The 20,858-nt window shown below is 40.0% G+C and overlaps 1 protein-coding gene across 4 annotated transcripts in view; it reads left to right on the top strand.

Annotated features, from left to right (window-relative positions):
* Positions 1–20,858, top strand: part of LOC109891667 (homeodomain-interacting protein kinase 1) — a 66,784-nt gene that overhangs the window by 13,876 nt on the left and 32,050 nt on the right. For all 4 annotated transcript variants that reach the window (XM_031825771.1, XM_031825772.1, XM_031825773.1 and 1 more), the window contains exons 3-6: positions 7,576–7,767; positions 8,734–8,915; positions 19,276–19,399; positions 19,494–19,613. In XM_031825771.1, coding sequence (XP_031681631.1) covers positions 7,576–7,767; positions 8,734–8,915; positions 19,276–19,399; positions 19,494–19,613 — 618 coding nt within the window. The remainder of the gene's footprint in view (positions 1–7,575; positions 7,768–8,733; positions 8,916–19,275; positions 19,400–19,493; positions 19,614–20,858) is intronic.

Here is a 20,858-nt window from a genome sequence, read left to right on the forward strand (position 1 = left end):
AGGAGGCCCCTAACGATTACGGATTACCAAAAGAAAGCCAGCCACGTCGCGGACTCCAACGCCGCACTGCCGGACGAGCTGAACATCATTTTCGAGCACAGTGACGATTTTGAGCGGCCGAGGAAAATCCCCGGGGACAACGAGGGATAGGTACTTACGGTCTCTACGGAGGACGTGTGTAAGTCATTCAAACAAGTTAACCCTCGCAAGGCTGCCGACCGAGATTGCATCCAAAGCCACGCCCTCAGAGTATGTTCAAACCAGCTGGGTGTTGTGTTTTCTGGCATTTTCAATCTCTCTCGAGCTCAGGACACCATCCACACCTGCTTCAAGAAGCCAGCTATCATCCCTGTTCCCAAGAAAAGGAAAGTAACTGAACTGAATGACTACTGACCAGTAGAACTCATCATGAAGTGATTCAAAGTCCACATAACCCCCTCCCTCCCCGACACACTCGACCCTTTCCAATTTGGCTGCCGGCCCTTGACAGATCCAAGGATGACACAATCGCCATTGCACTGCACATTGCCTTCATGCACCTAGACAAAAGGAAAGCATATGCGAGGGTGCTGTTCCATCGACTACAGCTCAACCTTCAATACCATAGTGCCCTCTAAGCTCACCACAAAACTAACGGCCAAGGGAGTGAACTCCTCCCTATGCAGCTGGGTCCTGGACATCCTGCCGAGACGCCACCCAAGTGGAGGAGGTAGGCCACATTACCTCCTCCACACTGATCCTCAACTCAGGGGGGGCCCCACAAGGGTACGTCCTCAGTCCCCTCCTGTACTCCCTGTATACCCACGACTGTGTGGCCTCACACAGTTCCAACTCCATTAAGTTCGCTTACAAGACCGTAGTAGGCCTGATTACCAACAACAATGAAACTGTCTACAGGGAGGAGGTAGGCACTCTGACGGCGTGGTGCCAGGTAAACAACCTCTCCCTCAACGTCAGAAAAACAAAGGAACTGATTACGGACTTCAGGACAAACCAGGCTGGGCATGCCCCCATTCTCATCAACGGGGCTGCCGTGGAGATGACCAAAAACTTAAGTTCTTCTGCATACACATCTCCGAATGAGCTGTACTGGTCAAACCACATGGACAAGCCCCGCTCAGCCCAGTCCAGGCTTTTCCCCCTTTACTAGCTATGACTTTGCTGATAGCTTTTTTTTTTTTTTTGAGGGGAAGTGTACTTACTATGACTGACAGACTAATATGTGTTTCTCCTACCTAGCGATCTTAAGATGAATTCATTAAATGTGTAAGTCGCTCTGGATAAGAGAATATTCTTCAAAGGGTGTTTCACTACTCTGTTGTGTTTTAAAACCACGTTATTATGAGAACGACAACATCTAATTCTGTCTTCAACTTGGCTTTTCATACAAATCATTCTGTTACAAAATAAATAAATAAATTGTGGGGGGGGGTCGCTTTCTCATTATAATAACTGCGATGGTGAGATTAATGCTACCACTATTCATGACTTTATTATGTGTTCCTGTGTCAGTCTCATCGGCTAAAGAAAAATGGCCATGCATGCATCCTATTTATTTAGTCAGGCAAGTCTGTTATTCTGTTATTTTTTTATTAAATAACAAGTTTAATAGCAATGCATTTGCCTAAAACAAAATGTGTTGTTCTTAAAGTGGTTCTATGTTAAGCCCTATATGTTGTTTACTATAATATTATATCATGGATTATAAGATTTGCAAATCTGGAGCTGGTTAACAATCCACTCTACAGTGCAGCGTTAAGAGAGACCAACAAACAAGATTTGGGTCTCAGCCTTTATAGGAAAATACAACCTGTGTGTGTGTGTGTGTGTCTCTGTGGACTGTGTGTGTGTCTGTGGACTGTAACTGTGTGTGAGTGAGTGATTGTGTGAGTGAGTGTGTGATTGTGTGAGTGTGTGATTGTGTGAGTGAGTGAGTGTGTGATTGTGTGAGTGAGTGTGTGAGTGAGTGTGTGAGTGAGTGTGTGAGTGAGTGTGTGAGTGAGTGTGTGAGTGAGTGTGTGAGTGATTGTGTGAGTGAGTGTGTGAGTGATTGTGTGAGTGTGTGAGTGAGTGTGTGAGTGAGTGTGTGAGTGAGTGTGTGAGTGAGTGTGTGAGTGAGTGTGTGAGTGAGTGTGTGAGTGAGTGTGTGAGTGATTGTGTGAGTGAGTGTGTGATTGTGTGATTGTGTGAGTGTGTGAGTGAGTGAGTGTGTGAGTGAGTGAGTGTGTGAGTGAGTGAGTGAGTGTGTGAGTGAGTGTGTGAGTGAGTGTGTGAGTGAGTGTGTGAGTGAGTGTGTGTGTGAGTGAGTGTGTGAGTGAGTGAGTGTGTGTGTGAGTGAGTGTGTGAGTGAGTGTGTGAGTGAGTGAGTGAGTGAGTGAGTGAGTGAGTGAGTGAGTGAGTGAGTGTGTGTGAGTGAGTGAGTGAGTGTGTGTCTGTGGACTGTAACTGTGAGTGAGTGTGTGATTGTGTGAGTGTGTGAGTGAGTGAGTGTGTGAGTGAGTGTGTGAGTGAGTGTGTGAGTGAGTGAGTGTGTGAGTGTGTGAGTGAGTGAGTGAGTGAGTGAGTGAGTGTGTGAGTGAGTGAGTGTGTGAGTGAGTGAGTGAGTGTGTGAGTGAGTGTGTGAGTGAGTGAGCCAAGTTACTCAGAAACAACGAGAGGAAACACACTGGCTTCTTTTAATACATGAGAGAAAACAGACCGTCTCAAATCCTTCTTTTAACCTGTCTCCTCCCCTGTTCCTAATGTTTTGTATTCTCGGTGTATATATATATCCCTAGGCCTGTTGTCGTTGTATGGGTGGAATTATGGGCCAAATGAAGATTGGGGTTTGGATTAAAATTGTTAACAAAATCATGCCCCCTTTGGCCAAGCTCCACGTGCAAATTGCCCCCGGTCTGCCTGCTTCCTTTCATTGAATGGGCCCCCCCAACACGTTCAATGGAAGGCAGATCGTGACCATGCCTCCACAGCCAAAGTTATGTGGTTTGCATGTCCTGCCGGAGGATCCTGGCTATGCGGAACAGGTGGATGGCGCTCGTCTGGTGGTGGTGAGTAATAACCAGAGATAATGACCTCCCTGGTATGACTTAGTTAACAACGTTCGATAATGTTATTGCTGGTTATGTTGGTAGCTATCTGCTGGTTATGTTGGTAGCTATCTTTAAAACAGTTTAGCTGACATTTTAGCTAACGTAAGTCTAACTAGCTAGCTGTCTCATTACAATGTTAGTTAAATCGTGCTCCTACTAGTTTGTGTATTGTCTACATACTGCTGGTTATTTAATGTTGTTATTTGATCATGCTAGCGAGTTGCAAGCTAGTTACAGGTTAGGTAGCTAGCTAGCTAGCTAACGTTAGCATGCAAGTCCGATTTGCAAGTTAGTTTGTGGCTCATACAAGCGTATATTGTCTTAAGGCAAAACTAAATAATGGATGCAACTCTGGTCGTAACAACCTCACCTCGGAGTCGGATTTATACAGTGAATTTGGAGCATCAAACTGCAAAGTCGTCAGCCACCTGACTCTAATCCCATCTGAGGCTACAGACAGGCAGTCTACATCTGTAAACGCATGCAATTAGGATTTAACACAGACACAAAGTCAAAATTGGCTATAATGTAACAAATTATGAAAACCAAATTTATTTATTTTTGTTGCTTTTTCGGGTTTTGATTTGAGGTTAGGCATAAGGTTAGCATTTTGGTTAGGTTATGAAATCACATTTTAAGAATGCTTAGAAATGGTTTGGGTTTGTGGCTGTGGTAACTAGTGACGATTTAGAAATGTCTTTACTGAGGTTACTGCCCTGATGACAGACCAAGGTTAGTTCCTCAAACCAGCAGATACAAGCAGTAGAGTCATTTTGGTTGTGAAGTACATTATCAAAAATCTTTGTCCTTTTCTAACAAAATGCAATTTAACCACTTGTCTATTGTATCACCCTGTCACAGGCCCTCCGTGTCAACACCACCTCATAAGATGAGGAAGTACATTGTGTATGAGGATCGCCTGCTGCAGTTGTTCGAGACGGATCCAGTTTGCAGCCCAACATGCAACAGGGAGAAGACCAGAAAAGGGGACCCGCTGCATCACGCAGAAATACCCTCTCTGTAGATGTGTGGACTCTAGTCACAAATTTGATTACTTAAAACTCGGCTTCATAGAAAAATATAATAACTAGAGACGGATTACTTTAAATTATCTGACCAGGTTTTTGTCATGTTTTGTTTCTAGTTGTGTTGCACAGAGGTGACGTAGCTGTTAACTGGTTAGTGAAATGCTCATTCAGCCCTCTGATTGGACCAGCAGACTGTCAATCAACACATTTCGGATGAGCTAGCCTAGTGAGAAGGGTTTTTTGGGGCCATCGCTGTGAAACGGAATGGGATTTATTTTATATGCTGTACATATTTTAAAAGGCTATTAGCCTACCATTTGTATTTTCTATTTATACCTTTGCATATTCAATCTGGTAACTAACATAGAGCCTACGGCATTGCTGCAGGGTAGCCTAGTGGTTAGAGTGTAGAGGTGGCAGGTAGCCTAGTGGTTAGAGTGTAGAGGTGGCAGGTAGCCTAGTGGTTAGAGTGTAGAGGTGGCAGGTAGCCTAGTGGTTAGAGTGTAGAGGTGGCAGGTAGCCTAGGGGTTAGAGTGTAGGGCCGGCAGGTAGCCTAGTGGTTAGAGCGTTGGACTAGTAACCGGAAGGTTGCAAGTTCAAACCCCCGAGCTGGCAAGGTACAAATCTGTCGTTCTGCCCCTGAACAGGCAGTTAACCCACTGTTCCTAGGCCGTCATTGAAAATAAGAATTTGTTCTTAACTGACTTGCCTAGTAAAATAAAATTGCACCAAATTCTTGTTTCAAAAAAAACATCTCTGTGCTTCAGAACCAAAAAGCTCCGTGCCTTGAATGTTGACCAAAGACAATTCATCAACATTGGCGCACATATCCACATTAGTGACCAGAAAGCGCTTGTTTTAATATCCTCCGGTTTTGTCTGGCATAAAAAAGTAGCCAGCCTACGTAAATATTATCCATATATACAGTGTATCAATCTACTACTGAGGCATTTCCCCCCCCCCAGAACAATACTATTAGGCTTCCTGGTTTATTTAATTGATCGTTTATATGTAACAGTTATAGCTTCCGTTCCTCTCTTCGCCCCTACCTGGGTTCGAACCAGGGACCCTCTGCACACATCGTCAACAGCCACCCTCGAAGCATCGTAACCCATCCCTTATACAAAAGCAGGGCAAAGGGGAACCACTACTTCAAGGTCTCGGAGCGCGTGACGTCACCGATTGAAACGCTATTAGCGCGCACCTCGCTAACTAGCTAGCCATTTCTCATCTGGTTACATGTACTTTTGAGCGAGGCCTAGTAGTTTGGATGGATTATAGTCAGTGTTCATACCCCTTGATGTATTCCACATGTTGTGTTCCAGGTTGAATTAAAAATGCATAAAGTATATCTTTTCTCACCCATCTACACACAATTACCCTATAATGACAAAAGTGGATTTCTTTTTTTTGTGTGGCCGACCAGTGTCTTTGATGACGGGCCCAGGAGCTGATCTACTCTGCCAGCCTCTTTGCCTGCTCACCTGCGGTTTTCAGTGGGGAGAACATCATTTAGTTAGGTTTAGTCTGACCTGTTCAAACTTCAAACAGAGGACACGTTTGTTTGTCAGATAGCATCGATCCTAACTGCTGTTGGTCATAGAACAGCAACTGGGTTCACAGGTGGATCTATGGAGACTTGCAGGATGACGTCCGGACGGGCTTGATGTCTCGGGAATGGAAAAGAAACCTGTCACTCTGCATTAAACTTTTTGTTGACATCTTTTACTTTGTACATTGTATTTTTTTAATTATTGCATTGTATTAGTCAATATGTGGAGGGAGAAACCCTGTGTATTCTGTACCAGGATCGGGTATCAGTCAATATGTGGAGGGAGAAGCCCTGTGTATTCTGTACCAGGATCGGGTATCAGTCAATATGTGGAGGGAGAAACCCTGTGTATTCTGTACCAGGATCAGGTATCAGTCAATATGTGGAGGGAGAAACCCTGTGTATTCTGTACCAGGATCAGGTATCAGTCAATATGGGGAGGGAGAAACCCTGTGTATTCTGTACCAGGATCAGGTATCAGTCAATATGTGGAGGGAGAAACCCTGTGTATTCTGTACCGGGATCAGGTATCAGTCAATATGGGGAGGGAGAAACCCTGTGTATTCTGTACCAGGATCAGGTATCAGTCAATATGTGGAGGGAGAAACCCTGTGTATTCTGTACCAGGATCAGGTATCGGTCAATATGGGGAAGGAGAAACCCTGTGTATTCTGAACCAGGATCAGTCAATATGGGGAGGGAGAAACCCTGTGTATTCTGTACCAGGATCAGTCAATATGGGGAGGGAGAAACCCTGTGTATTCTGTACCAGGATCAGTCAATATGGGGAGGGAGGAACCCTGTGTATTCTGGACCAGGATCAGTCAATATGGGGAGGGAGGAACCCTGTGTATTCTGGACCAGGATCAGTTAATATGGGGAGGGAGAATCCCTGTGTATTCTGGACCAGGATCAGGTATCAGTCAATATATGGAGGGAGAATCCCTGTGTATTCTGGATCAGGATCAGGGTACAACGGTTGTATACGAGACGCCACACAGGAAGTTATGACCGCTCTGACATGTTACCATGGTAACCCCATTACCACCAGACAGGCACCGTATCTGTATCGGCTGGGAATGAAAGGTGCACATTGTTATATCAGCAGAACACTGCTTCTATGGTATTACGTAAAGGGAGGTTTATTCCACATGGACCTGTTACTCTATTTGAATGTTATTTATAATATATATAATTGTTTTAAACGTAGTTTACTCTGGAGGCTACTGACCCGAAGTTTCCTCCGGGGATCTTATCTTATACATCTGCCTGTAGTTACTGAGCTCAACCTGCAGGAGGTTTGTTAGTTGTGATTGAGTGGAGAGGAAACCGCTGTGGGCGAGGTTCTTACAGAGGGGTGTGTCTTGGTGGTGGCAAGGACACACCCACATCAAACCACACCCCCAAGCCAACTCACGTTTGGCTTCGGTCACGGCCGCCAGCATTTCTTGGAAGAGCAAGCCAAAAAAAACGAGGCCAAATCAGCGGGTGCAGTTCCTCTTTAAACCCCTCCTGTCATTACCATATGCAAGCACGAGACCAGGGCGAAGTCCCAATTTATCTCTCCTTCCTCCCTACGTTGTTAACTTTTCCTTCACTGATTTGAAAGGAAATAACTGGTATAAAAAAATATGGGGTAATGTCCCACTAACCCATGGCTCCACCAATCCAATGCTTTTCAGATTTGTGTGAAGTATTGACTGAGTGCACACTTCAGGAGAAATGAGATGTTATCGGGACGCACCTACTACTATAATAGATAGGACTGACTGTTTAGTATGTCGAGGTACTAGATCAATTTAATTGATAGATTTCTATTGGCCTTCAAGAGAAAATTTAAGCAAAATGTACAGAACTAGCATACGTGTCGTAGAGTATCAAGGTTTGTCATTCTGTCTGTTCCCAGGTGGGCATCCTGAACCGTCTGAGCGCGGAGAACGCCGACGAGTTTAACTTTGTGCGTTCCTACGAGTGTTTCCAACACAAAGGTCACACCTGCCTGGTGTTCGAGATGCTGGAGCAGAACCTGTATGACTTCCTGAAGCACAGCAAGTTCAGCCCCCTGCCGCTACAACACATCAGACCCATACTGCAACAGGTGACAGAACAATACAACTTTATTGACACAGAGACAATGTGACAATTACCTGGTGCTTATTCTGAATGAGTCATTTGTTACATATGAACCTGTTACCTGGATATTACCTTACCATACATTGTACTCAAATAACTCTCCAAAACAACACAATTGCATGTTACCTTACTTGGTCTGTGTGTCAGCCTTAATAGGTGTTTGTGTCTTTAAATTGTCATTAAAGTCCTAGTAAAATGTTCTTTGAAAAGAGTGAACCCTTCAGTGTCCATAGCTGGCACACAGCTGTTTAACCCTTTAGTGTCCATAGCTGGCACACAGCTGTTTAACCCTTCAGTGTCCATAGCTGGCACACAGCTGTTTAACCCTTCAGTGTCCATAGCTGGCACACAGCTGTTTAACCCTTTAGTGTCCATAGCTGGCACACAGCTGTTTAACCCTTCAGTGTCCATAGCTGGCACACAGCTGTTTAACCCTTTAGTGTCCATAGCTGGCACACAGCTGTTTAACCCTTCAGTGTCCATAGCTGGCACACAGCTGTTTAACCCTTCAGTGTCCATAGCTGACACACAGCTGTTTAACCCTTCAGTGTCCATAGCTGACACACAGCTGTTTAACCCTTCAGTGTCCATAGCTGACACACAGCTGTTTAACCCTTCAGTGTCCATAGCTGAGACACAGCTGTTTAACCCTTCAGTGTCCATAGCTGAGACACAGCTGTTTAACCCTTCAGTGTCCATAGCTGGCACACACCTGTTTAACCCTTCAGTGTCCATAGCTGGCACACAGCTGTTTAACCATTCAGTGTCCATAGCTGGCACACAGCTGTTTAACCCTTTAGTGTCCATAGCTGACACACAGCTGTTTAACCCTTCAGTGGTCATAGCTGGCACACAGCTGTTTAACCCTTCGGTGTCCATAGCTGGCACACAGCTGTTTAACCCTTCAGTGTTACGTCTATTTGACCACTAGGTGGCGACGGCGCTGATGAAGCTGAAGTCTCTGGGTCTGATCCATGCTGACCTGAAGCCAGAGAACATCATGCTGGTGGATCCACTCAGACAGCCCTACAGGGTCAAGGTCATCGACTTCGGCTCAGCCTCACACGTCTCCAAGGCTGTCTGCTCAACGTACCTGCAGTCACGATACTACAGGTAGATTCACCTGTTTTTACACCTCATATTGGGGTTTTCTTTGCAGGTGTGTGTGTGAGTGACACAGCATGTTTGCATCAGTGAGTAATAGCTGGTACAGGTGTATATAACATGATGACTGGTACAGGTATATATAACATGATGACTGATACAGGTATATATAACATGATGACTGGTACAGATATATATAACATGATGACTGGTACAGATATATATATAACATGATGACTGGTACAGATATATATAACATGATGACTGGTACAGGTATATATATAACATGATGACTGGTACAGGTGTATATAACATGATGACTGGTACAGGTGTATATAACATAATGACTGGTATAGGTATATATATAACATGATGACTGGTACAGGTGTATATAACATGATGACTGGTACAGGTATATATATAACATGATGACTGGTACAGGTGTATATAACATGATGACTGGTACAGGTGTATATAACATAATGACTGGTATAGGTATATATATAACATGATGACTGGTACAGGTGTATATAACATGATGACTGGTACAGGTGTATATAACATGATGACTGGTACAGGTATATATAACATGATGACTGGTACAGGTGTATATAACGTGATGACTGGTACAGGTGTATATAACATGATGACTGGTACAGGTGTATATAACATGATGACTGGTACAGGTATATATATAACATGATGACTGGTACAGGTGTATATAACATGATGACTGGTACAGGTGTATATACAGGTGTATATAACATGATGACTGGTACAGGTGTATATAACATGATGACTGGTACAGGTGTATATAACATGATGACTGGTACAGGTGTATATAACATAATGACTGGTACAGGTATATATAACATGATGACTGGTACAGGTGTATATAACATGATGACTGGTACAGGTATATATATAACATGATGACTGGTACAGGTGTAACATGATGACTGGTACAGGTGTATATAACATGATGACTGGTACAGGTGTATATACAGGTGTATATAACATGATGACTGGTACAGGTGTATATACAGGTGTATATAACATGATGACTGGTACAGGTGTATATAACATGATGACTGGTACAGGTGTATATACAGGTGTACAGGTGTATATACATGATGACTAGTACAGGTGTATATACAGGTGTATATAACATGATGACTGGTACAGGTGTATATAACATGATGACTGGTACAGGTGTATATAACATAATGACTGGTACAGGTATATATATAACATGATGACTGGTACAGGTGTATATAACATGATGACTGGTACAGGTGTATATAACATGATGACTGGTACAGGTATATATATAACATGATGACTGGTACAGGTGTATATAACATAATGACTGGTACAGGTATATATATAACATGATGACTGGTACAGGTGTATATAACATGATGACTGGTACAGGTATATATATAACATGATGACTGGTACAGGGGTATATAACATGATGACTGGTACAGGTATATATAACATGATGACTGGTACAGGTGTATATAACGTGATGACTGGTACAGGTGTATATAACATGATGACTGGTACAGGTGTATATAACATGATGACTGGTACAGGTATATATATAACATGATGACGGGTACAGGTGTATATAACATGATGACTGGTACAGGTGTATATACAGGTGTATATAACATGATGACTGGTACAGGTGTATATAACATGATGACTGGTACAGGTGTATATAACATGATGACTGGTACAGGTGTATATAACATAATGACTGGTACAGGTATATATAACATGATGACTGGTACAGGTGTATATAACATGATGACTGGTACAGGTATATATATAACATGATGACTGGTACAGGTGTAACATGATGACTGGTACAGGTGTATATAACATGATGACGGGTACAGGTGTATATACAGGTGTATATAACATGATGACTGGTACAGGTGTATATACAGGTGTATATAACATGATGACTGGTACAGGTGTATATAACATGATGACTGGTACAGGTGTATATACAGGTGTACAGGTGTATATACATGATGACTAGTACAGGTGTATATACAGGTGTATATAACATGATGACTGGTACAGGTGTATATAACATGATGACTGGTACAGGTGTATATAACATAATGACTGGTACAGGTATATATATAACATGATGACTGGTACAGGTATATATAACATGATGACTGGTACAGGTGTATATAACATGATGACTGGTACAGGTATATATATAACATGATGACTGGTACAGGTGTATATAACATAATGACTGGTACAGGTATATATATAACATGATGACTGGTACAGGTGTATATAACATGATGACTGGTACAGGTATATATATAACATGATGACTGGTACAGGGGTATATAACATGATGACTGGTACAGGTGTATATAACATGATGACTGGTACAGGTGTATATACAGGTGTATATACATGATGACTAGTACAGGTGTATATACAGGTGTATATAACATGATGACTGGTACAGGTGTATATAACATGATGACTGGTACAGGTATATATATAACATGATGACTGGTACAGGTGTATATAACATGATGACTGGTACAGGTATATATATAACATGATGACTGGTACAGGTGTATATAACATAATGACTGGTACAGGTATATATATAACATGATGACTGGTACAGGTGTATATAACATGATGACTGGTACAGGTGTATATAACATGATGACTGGTATAGGTATATATATAACATGATGACTGGTACAGGTGTATATAACATGATGACTGGTACAGGTGTATATAACATGATGACTGGTACAGGTATATATATAACATGATGACTGGTACAGGTGTATATACAGGTGTATATAACATGATGACTGGTACAGGTGTATATAACATGATGACTGGTACAGGTGTATATACAGGTGTATATAACATGATGACTGGTACAGGTGTATATAACATAATGACTGGTACAGGTATATATATAACATGATGACTGGTACAGGTGTATATAACATGATGACTGGTACAGGTGTATATAACATGATGACTGGTACAGGTATATATATAACATGATGACTGGTACAGGTGTATATAACATGATGACTGGTACAGGTGTATATACAGGTGTATATAACATGATGACTGGTACAGGTGTATATAACATGATGACTGGTACAGGTGTATATAACATGATGACTGGTACAGGTGTATATACAGGTGTATATACAGGTGTATATAACATGATGACTGGTACAGGTGTATATACAGGTGTATATAACATGATGACTGGTACAGGTGTATATAACATGATGACTGGTGCAGGTGTATATAACATGATGACTGGTACAGGTGTATATACAGGTGTATATACATGATGACTAGTACAGGTGTATATACAGGTGTATATAACATGATGACTGGTACAGGTGTATATAACATGATGACTGGTACAGGTGTATATAACATGATGACTGGTACAGGTATATATATAACATGATGACTGGTACAGGTGTATATAACATAATGACTGGTACAGGTATATATATAACATGATGACTTGTACAGGTATATATATAACATGATGACTGGTACAGGTGTATATAACATAATGACTGGTACAGGTATATATAACATGATGACTGGTACAGGTGTATATAACATGATGACTGGTACAGGTATATATATAACATGATGACTGGTACAGGTGTATATAACATGATGACTGGTACAGGTGTATATAACATAATGACTGGTACAGGTATATATATAACATGATGACTGGTACAGGTGTATATAACATGATGACTGGTACAGGTGTATATAACATGATGACTGGTACAGGTATATATATAACATGATGACTGGTACAGGTGTATATAACATGATGACTGATACAGGTATATATATAACATGATGACTGGTACAGGTGTATATAACATGATGACTGGTACAGGTGTATATAACATAATGACTGGTACAGGTATATATATAACATGATGACTGGTACAGGTGTATATAACATGATGACTGGTACAGGTGTATATAACATGATGACTGGTACAGGTGTATATAACATGATGACTGGTACAGGTGTATATAACATGATGACTGGTACAGGTGTATATAACATGATGACTGGTACAGGTGTATATAACATGATGACTGGTACAGGTATATATATATAACATGATGACTGGTACAGGTGTATATAACATGATGACTGGTACAGGTGTATATAACATGATGACTGGTACAGGTATATATATAACATGATGACTGGTACAGGTGTATATAACATGATGACTGGTACAGGTGTATATAACATGATGACTGGTACAGGTGTATATAACATGATGACTGGTACAGGTGTATATACAGGTGTATATACATGATGACTAGTACAGGTGTATATACAGGTGTATATAACATGATGACTGGTACAGGTGTATATAACATGATGACTGGTACAGGTATATATATAACATGATGACTGGTACAGGTGTATATAACATGATGACTGGTACAGGTGTATATAACATGATGACTGGTACAGGTGTATATACAGGTGTATATACATGATGACTAGTACAGGTGTATATACAGGTGTATATAACATGATGACTGGTACAGGTGTATATAACATGATGACTGGTACAGGTATATATATAACATGATGACTGGTACAGGTGTATATAACATGATGACTGGTACAGGTGTATATAACATGATGACTGGTACAGGTATATATATAACATGATGACTGGTACAGGTGTATATAACATAATGACTGGTACAGGTATATATATAACATGATGACTGGTACAGGTGTATATAACATGATGACTGGTACAGGTATATATATAACATGATGACTGGTACAGGTATATATAACATGATGACTGGTACAGGTATATATAACATAATGACTGGTACAGGTATATATAACATGATGACTGGTACAGGTGTATATAACATGATGACTGGTACAGGTGTATATAACATGATGACTGGTACAGGTATATATATAACATGATGACTGGTACAGGTGTATATAACATGATGACTGATACAGGTATATATATAACATGATGACTGGTACAGGTGTATATAACATGATGACTGGTACAGGTGTATATAACATAATGACTGGTACAGGTATATATATAACATGATGACTGGTACAGGTGTATATAACATGATGACTGGTACAGGTGTATATAACATGATGACTGGTACAGGTGTATATAACATGATGACTGGTACAGGTGTATATAACATGATGACTGGTACAGGTGTATATAACATGATGACTGGTACAGGTGTATATAACATGATGACTGGTACAGGTATATATACAGGTGTATATAACATAATGACTGGTACAGGTATATATATATAACATGATGACTGGTACAGGTGTATATAACATGATGACTGGTACAGGTGTATATACAGGTGTATATATATAACATAATGACTGGTACAGGTGTATATAACATGATGACTGGTACAGGTGTATATAACATGATGACTGGTACAGGTGTATATAACATGATGACTGGTACAGGTATATATACAGGTGTATATAACATAATGACTGGTACAGGTATATATATATAACATGATGACTGGTACAGGTGTATATAACATGATGACTGGTACAGGTATATATAACATGATGACTGGTACAGGTGTATATAACATGATGACTGGTACAGGTATATATACAGGTGTATATAACATAATGACTGGTACAGGTATATATATATAACATAATGACTGGTACAGGTGTATATATATAACATAATGACTGGTACAGGTGTATATATATAACATAATGACTGGTACAGGTATATATATAACATGATGACTGGTACAGGTGTATATAACATGATGACTGGTACAGGTGTATATAACATGATGACTGGTACAGGTATATATACAGGTGTATATAACATAATGACTGGTACAGGTATATATATATAACATAATGACTGGTACAGGTGTATATATATAACATAATGACTGGTACAGGTATATATATAACATGATGACTGGTACAGGTGTATATAACATGATGACTGGTACAGGTGTATATAACATGATGACTGGTACAGGTATATATAACATGATGACTGGTACAGGTGTATATAACATGATGACTGGTACAGGTATATATAACATGATGACTGGTACAGGTGTATATAACATGATGACTGGTACAGGTGTATATAACATGATGACTGGTACAGGTGTATATAACATGATGACTGGTACAGGTATATATATAACATGATGACTGGTACAGGTGTATATAACATGATGACTGGTACAGGTGTATATAACATGATGACTGGTACAGGTATATATATAACATGATGACTGGTACAGGTGTATATAACATGATGACTGGTACAGGTGTATATAACATGATGACTGGTACAGGTGTATATAACATGATGACTGGTACAGGTGTATATACAGGTGTATATACATGATGACTAGTACAGGTGTATATACAGGTGTATATAACATGATGACTGGTACAGGTGTATATAACATGATGACTGGTACAGGTATATATATAACATGATGACTGGTACAGGTGTATATAACATGATGACTGGTACAGGTGTATATAACATGATGACTGGTACAGGTGTATATACAGGTGTATATACATGATGACTAGTACAGGTGTATATACAGGTGTATATAACATGATGACTGGTACAGGTGTATATAACATGATGACTGGTACAGGTATATATATAACATGATGACTGGTACAGGTGTATATAACATGATGACTGGTACAGGTGTATATAACATGATGACTGGTACAGGTATATATATAACATGATGACTGGTACAGGTGTATATAACATAATGACTGGTACAGGTATATATATAACATGATGACTGGTACAGGTGTATATAACATGATGACTGGTACAGGTATATATATAACATGATGACTGGTACAGGTATATATAACATGATGACTGGTACAGGTATATATAACATGATGACTGGTACAGGTATATATATAACATGATGACTGGTACAGGTGTATATACAGGTGTATATACATGATGACTAGTACAGGTGTATATACAGGTGTATATAACATGATGACTGGTACAGGTGTATATAACATGATGACTGGTACAGGTATATATATAACATGATGACTGGTACAGGTGTATATAACATGATGACTGGTACAGGTGTATATAACATGATGACTGGTACAGGTATATATATAACATGATGACTGGTACAGGTGTATATAACATGATGACTGGTACAGGTATATATATAACATGATGACTGGTACAGGTATATATAACATGATGACTGGTACAGGTATATATAACATAATGACTGGTACAGGTATATATAACATGATGACTGGTACAGGTGTATATAACATGATGACTGGTACAGGTGTATATAACATGATGACTGGTACAGGTATATATATAACATGATGACTGGTACAGGTGTATATAACATGATGACTGATACAGGTATATATATAACATGATGACTGGTACAGGTGTATATAACATGATGACTGGTACAGGTGTATATAACATAATGACTGGTACAGGTATATATATAACATGATGACTGGTACAGGTGTATATAACATGATGACTGGTACAGGTGTATATAACATGATGACTGGTACAGGTGTATATAACATGATGACTGGTACAGGTGTATATAACATGATGACTGGTACAGGTGTATATAACATGATGACTGGTACAGGTGTATATAACATGATGACTGGTACAGGTATATATACAGGTGTATATAACATAATGACTGGTACAGGTATATATATATAACATGATGACTGGTACAGGTGTATATAACATGATGACTGGTACAGGTGTATATACAGGTGTATATATATAACATAATGACTGGTACAGGTGTATATAACATGATGACTGGTACAGGTGTATATAACATGATGACTGGTACAGGTGTATATAACATGATGACTGGTACAGGTATATATACAGGTGTATATAACATAATGACTGGTACAGGTATATATATATAACATGATGACTGGTACAGGTGTATATAACATGATGACTGGTACAGGTATATAACATGATGACTGGTACAGGTGTATATAACATGATGACTGGTACAGGTATATATACAGGTGTATATAACATAATGACTGGTACAGGTATATATATATAACATAATGACTGGTACAGGTGTATATATATAACATAATGACTGGTACAGGTGTATATATATAACATAATGACTGGTACAGGTATATATATAACATGATGACTGGTACAGGTGTATATAACATGATGACTGGTACAGGTGTATATAACATGATGACTGGTACAGGTATATATACAGGTGTATATAACATAATGACTGGTACAGGTATATATATATAACATAATGACTGGTACAGGTGTATATATATAACATAATGACTGGTACAGGTATATATATAACATGATGACTGGTACAGGTGTATATAACATGATGACTGGTACAGGTGTATATAACATGATGACTGGTACAGGTATATATAACATGATGACTGGTACAGGTGTATATAACATGATGACTGGTACAGGTATATATAACATGATGACTGGTACAGGTGTATATAACATGATGACTGGTACAGGTGTATATAACATGATGACTGGTACAGGTGTATATAACATGATGACTGGTACAGGTATATATATAACATGATGACTGGTACAGGTGTATATAACATGATGACTGGTACAGGTGTATATAACATGATGACTGGTACAGGTATATATATAACATGATGACTGGTACAGGTGTATATAACATGATGACTGGTACAGGTGTATATAACATGATGACTGGTACAGGTGTATATAACATGATGACTGGTACAGGTGTATATACAGGTGTATATACATGATGACTAGTACAGGTGTATATACAGGTGTATATAACATGATGACTGGTACAGGTGTATATAACATGATGACTGGTACAGGTATATATATAACATGATGACTGGTACAGGTGTATATAACATGATGACTGGTACAGGTGTATATAACATGATGACTGGTACAGGTGTATATACAGGTGTATATACATGATGACTAGTACAGGTGTATATACAGGTGTATATAACATGATGACTGGTACAGGTGTATATAACATGATGACTGGTACAGGTATATATATAACATGATGACTGGTACAGGTGTATATAACATGATGACTGGTACAGGTGTATATAACATGATGACTGGTACAGGTATATATATAACATGATGACTGGTACAGGTGTATATAACATAATGACTGGTACAGGTATATATATAACATGATGACTGGTACAGGTGTATATAACATGATGACTGGTACAGGTATATATATAACATGATGACTGGTACAGGTATATATAACATGATGACTGGTACAGGTATATATAACATGATGACTGGTACAGGTATATATATAACATGATGACTGGTACAGGTGTATATAACATGATGACTGGTACAGGTGTATATAACATGATGACTGGTACAGGTATATATAACATGATGACTGGTACAGGTGTATATAACATGATGACTGGTACAGGTATATATACAGGTGTATATAACATGATGACTGGTACAGGTGTATATAACATGATGACTGGTACAGGTGTATATACAGGTGTATATAACATGATGACTGGTACAGGTGTATATACAGGTGTATATAACATGATGACTGGTACAGGTGTATATACAGGTGTATATAACATGATGACTAGTACAGGTGTATATACAGGTGTATATAACATGATGACTGGTACAGGTGTATATACAGGTGTATATAACATGATGACTAGTACAGGTGTATATACAGGTGTATATAACATGATGACTGGTACAGGTGTATATACAGGTGTATATAACATGATGACTAGTACAGGTGTATATACAGGTGTATATAACATGATGACTGGTACAGGTGTATATACAGGTGTATATAACATGATGACTGGTACAGGTGTATATAACATGATGACTGGTACAGGTGTATATACAGGTGTATATAACATGATGACTAGTACAGGTGTATATACAGGTGTATATAACATGATGATTGGTACAGGTGTATATACAGGTGTATATAACATGATGACTGGTACAGGTGAACCAGACTTTACAAGTAAGTCATTCCATCCACCTGTGAGAATCTGAGACTACAGAGAAAATACAGGTGTTTATTTCACAACAGTAGAACACTTTCCCAATATACTGTTTCATACTAAGTGTGTGGGCATGTTATCTTTGTTGTTGTTGACGTGTTTTCGTTCTTTCAGGGCTCCAGAGATCATCCTGGGCTTGCCGTTCTGTGAGGCTATAGATATGTGGTCTCTGGGCTGCGTTATAGCTGAGCTGTTCCTGGGGTGGCCCCTGTACCCCGGGGCCTCGGAGTACGACCAGGTAGGAACCACACAAACACACCGAGACACGTGTATTTTATCTTAAAACTGTTATGATGCATTCTAACATGTCCCCTCCTGTTCTCGTACCCTAGATCCGGTACATCTCCCAGACCCAGGGCCTGCCTGCAGAGTACCTGCTGAGTGCCGGCACCAAGACAAGCCGCTTCTTCAAGAGAGGACCTGACTCCAGCTACCCCGTCTGGAGAATCAAGGTATCGACTCAATTCCAGTACACGACACACTGACTTCACGCACGGATGCGCACCATCACTCTCCTTCTTGGTCAAATAGCTCGTACACAGGCCCGGAGGTGTGTTTTGGGTTATTGTCCTGTTGAAAAACAAATGATAGTCCCACTAAGCGCAGACCAGATGTGATGGAGCGTTGCTGTGCCAGCCATGCTGGTTAAGTGTGCCTTGAATTCTAAATTCTAAATAAATCATTGACAGTGTCACCAGCAAAGCACCCCCACACCTCCTCCTCCATGCTTCACGGTGGGAACCACACATGCAGAGATCATCCGTTCACCGACTCTGCTTCTCACAAAAGACACAGTGGTTGGAACCATACATCTCTAATTTGTCCTCATCAGACCAAAGGACAGATTTCCATCAGTCTAATGTCCATTGCTCGTGTTTCTTGGCCCAAGCAAGTCTCTTCTTATTGGTGTCCTCTAGTAGTGGTTTCTTTGCAGCAATTCGACCATGAAGGCCTGATTCACACAGTCTCCTCTGAACAGATGATGTTGAGATGCGTCTGTTACTTGAACTCTGTGAAGCATTTATTTGGGCTGCAATTTCTGAGGCTGGTATCTCTAACGAACTTATCCTCTGCAGCAGAGGTAACTCTGGGTCTTCCTTTCCTGTGGCGGTCCTCATGAGAGACAGTTTCATCATAGCGCTTGATGGTTTTTGCGACTGCACTTGAAGAAACTTTAGAAGTTCTTGAAATGTTCCGTATTGACTGACCTTCATGTCTTAAAGTAATGATGGACTGTCATTTCTCTTTGCTTATACGAGCTGTTCTTGCCATAATATGGACTTGGTCTTTCACCAAATAGGGCTATCTTTTGTATACCACCACTACCTTGTCGCAACACAACACAACACATTAAGAAGGAAAGAAATTCCACAAATGTACTTTTAACAAGGCACAACTGTTTATTAAAATGCATTCCAGGTAACTACTGGTTGAGAGAATGCCAAGAGTGTGCAAAGCTATCATCAAGGCAAAGGGTGGCTACTTTGAAGAATCTCAAATGTAAAATTTAAAAATATATATCCTCTCTGGATGGTCCAGGTATTACAGTACACCATGACTCTATCTATCCTCTCTGGAGGGTCCAGGTATTACAGTACACCTGACTCTATCTATCCTCTCTGGAGGGTCCAGGTATTACAGTACACCTGACTCTATCTATCCTCTCTGGAGGGTCCAGGTATTACAGTACACCTGAC

This window comes from Oncorhynchus kisutch, linkage group LG5 (assembly GCF_002021735.2).
Source record: "Oncorhynchus kisutch isolate 150728-3 linkage group LG5, Okis_V2, whole genome shotgun sequence".
Taxonomy (NCBI): Eukaryota; Metazoa; Chordata; class Actinopteri; order Salmoniformes; family Salmonidae; genus Oncorhynchus; species Oncorhynchus kisutch.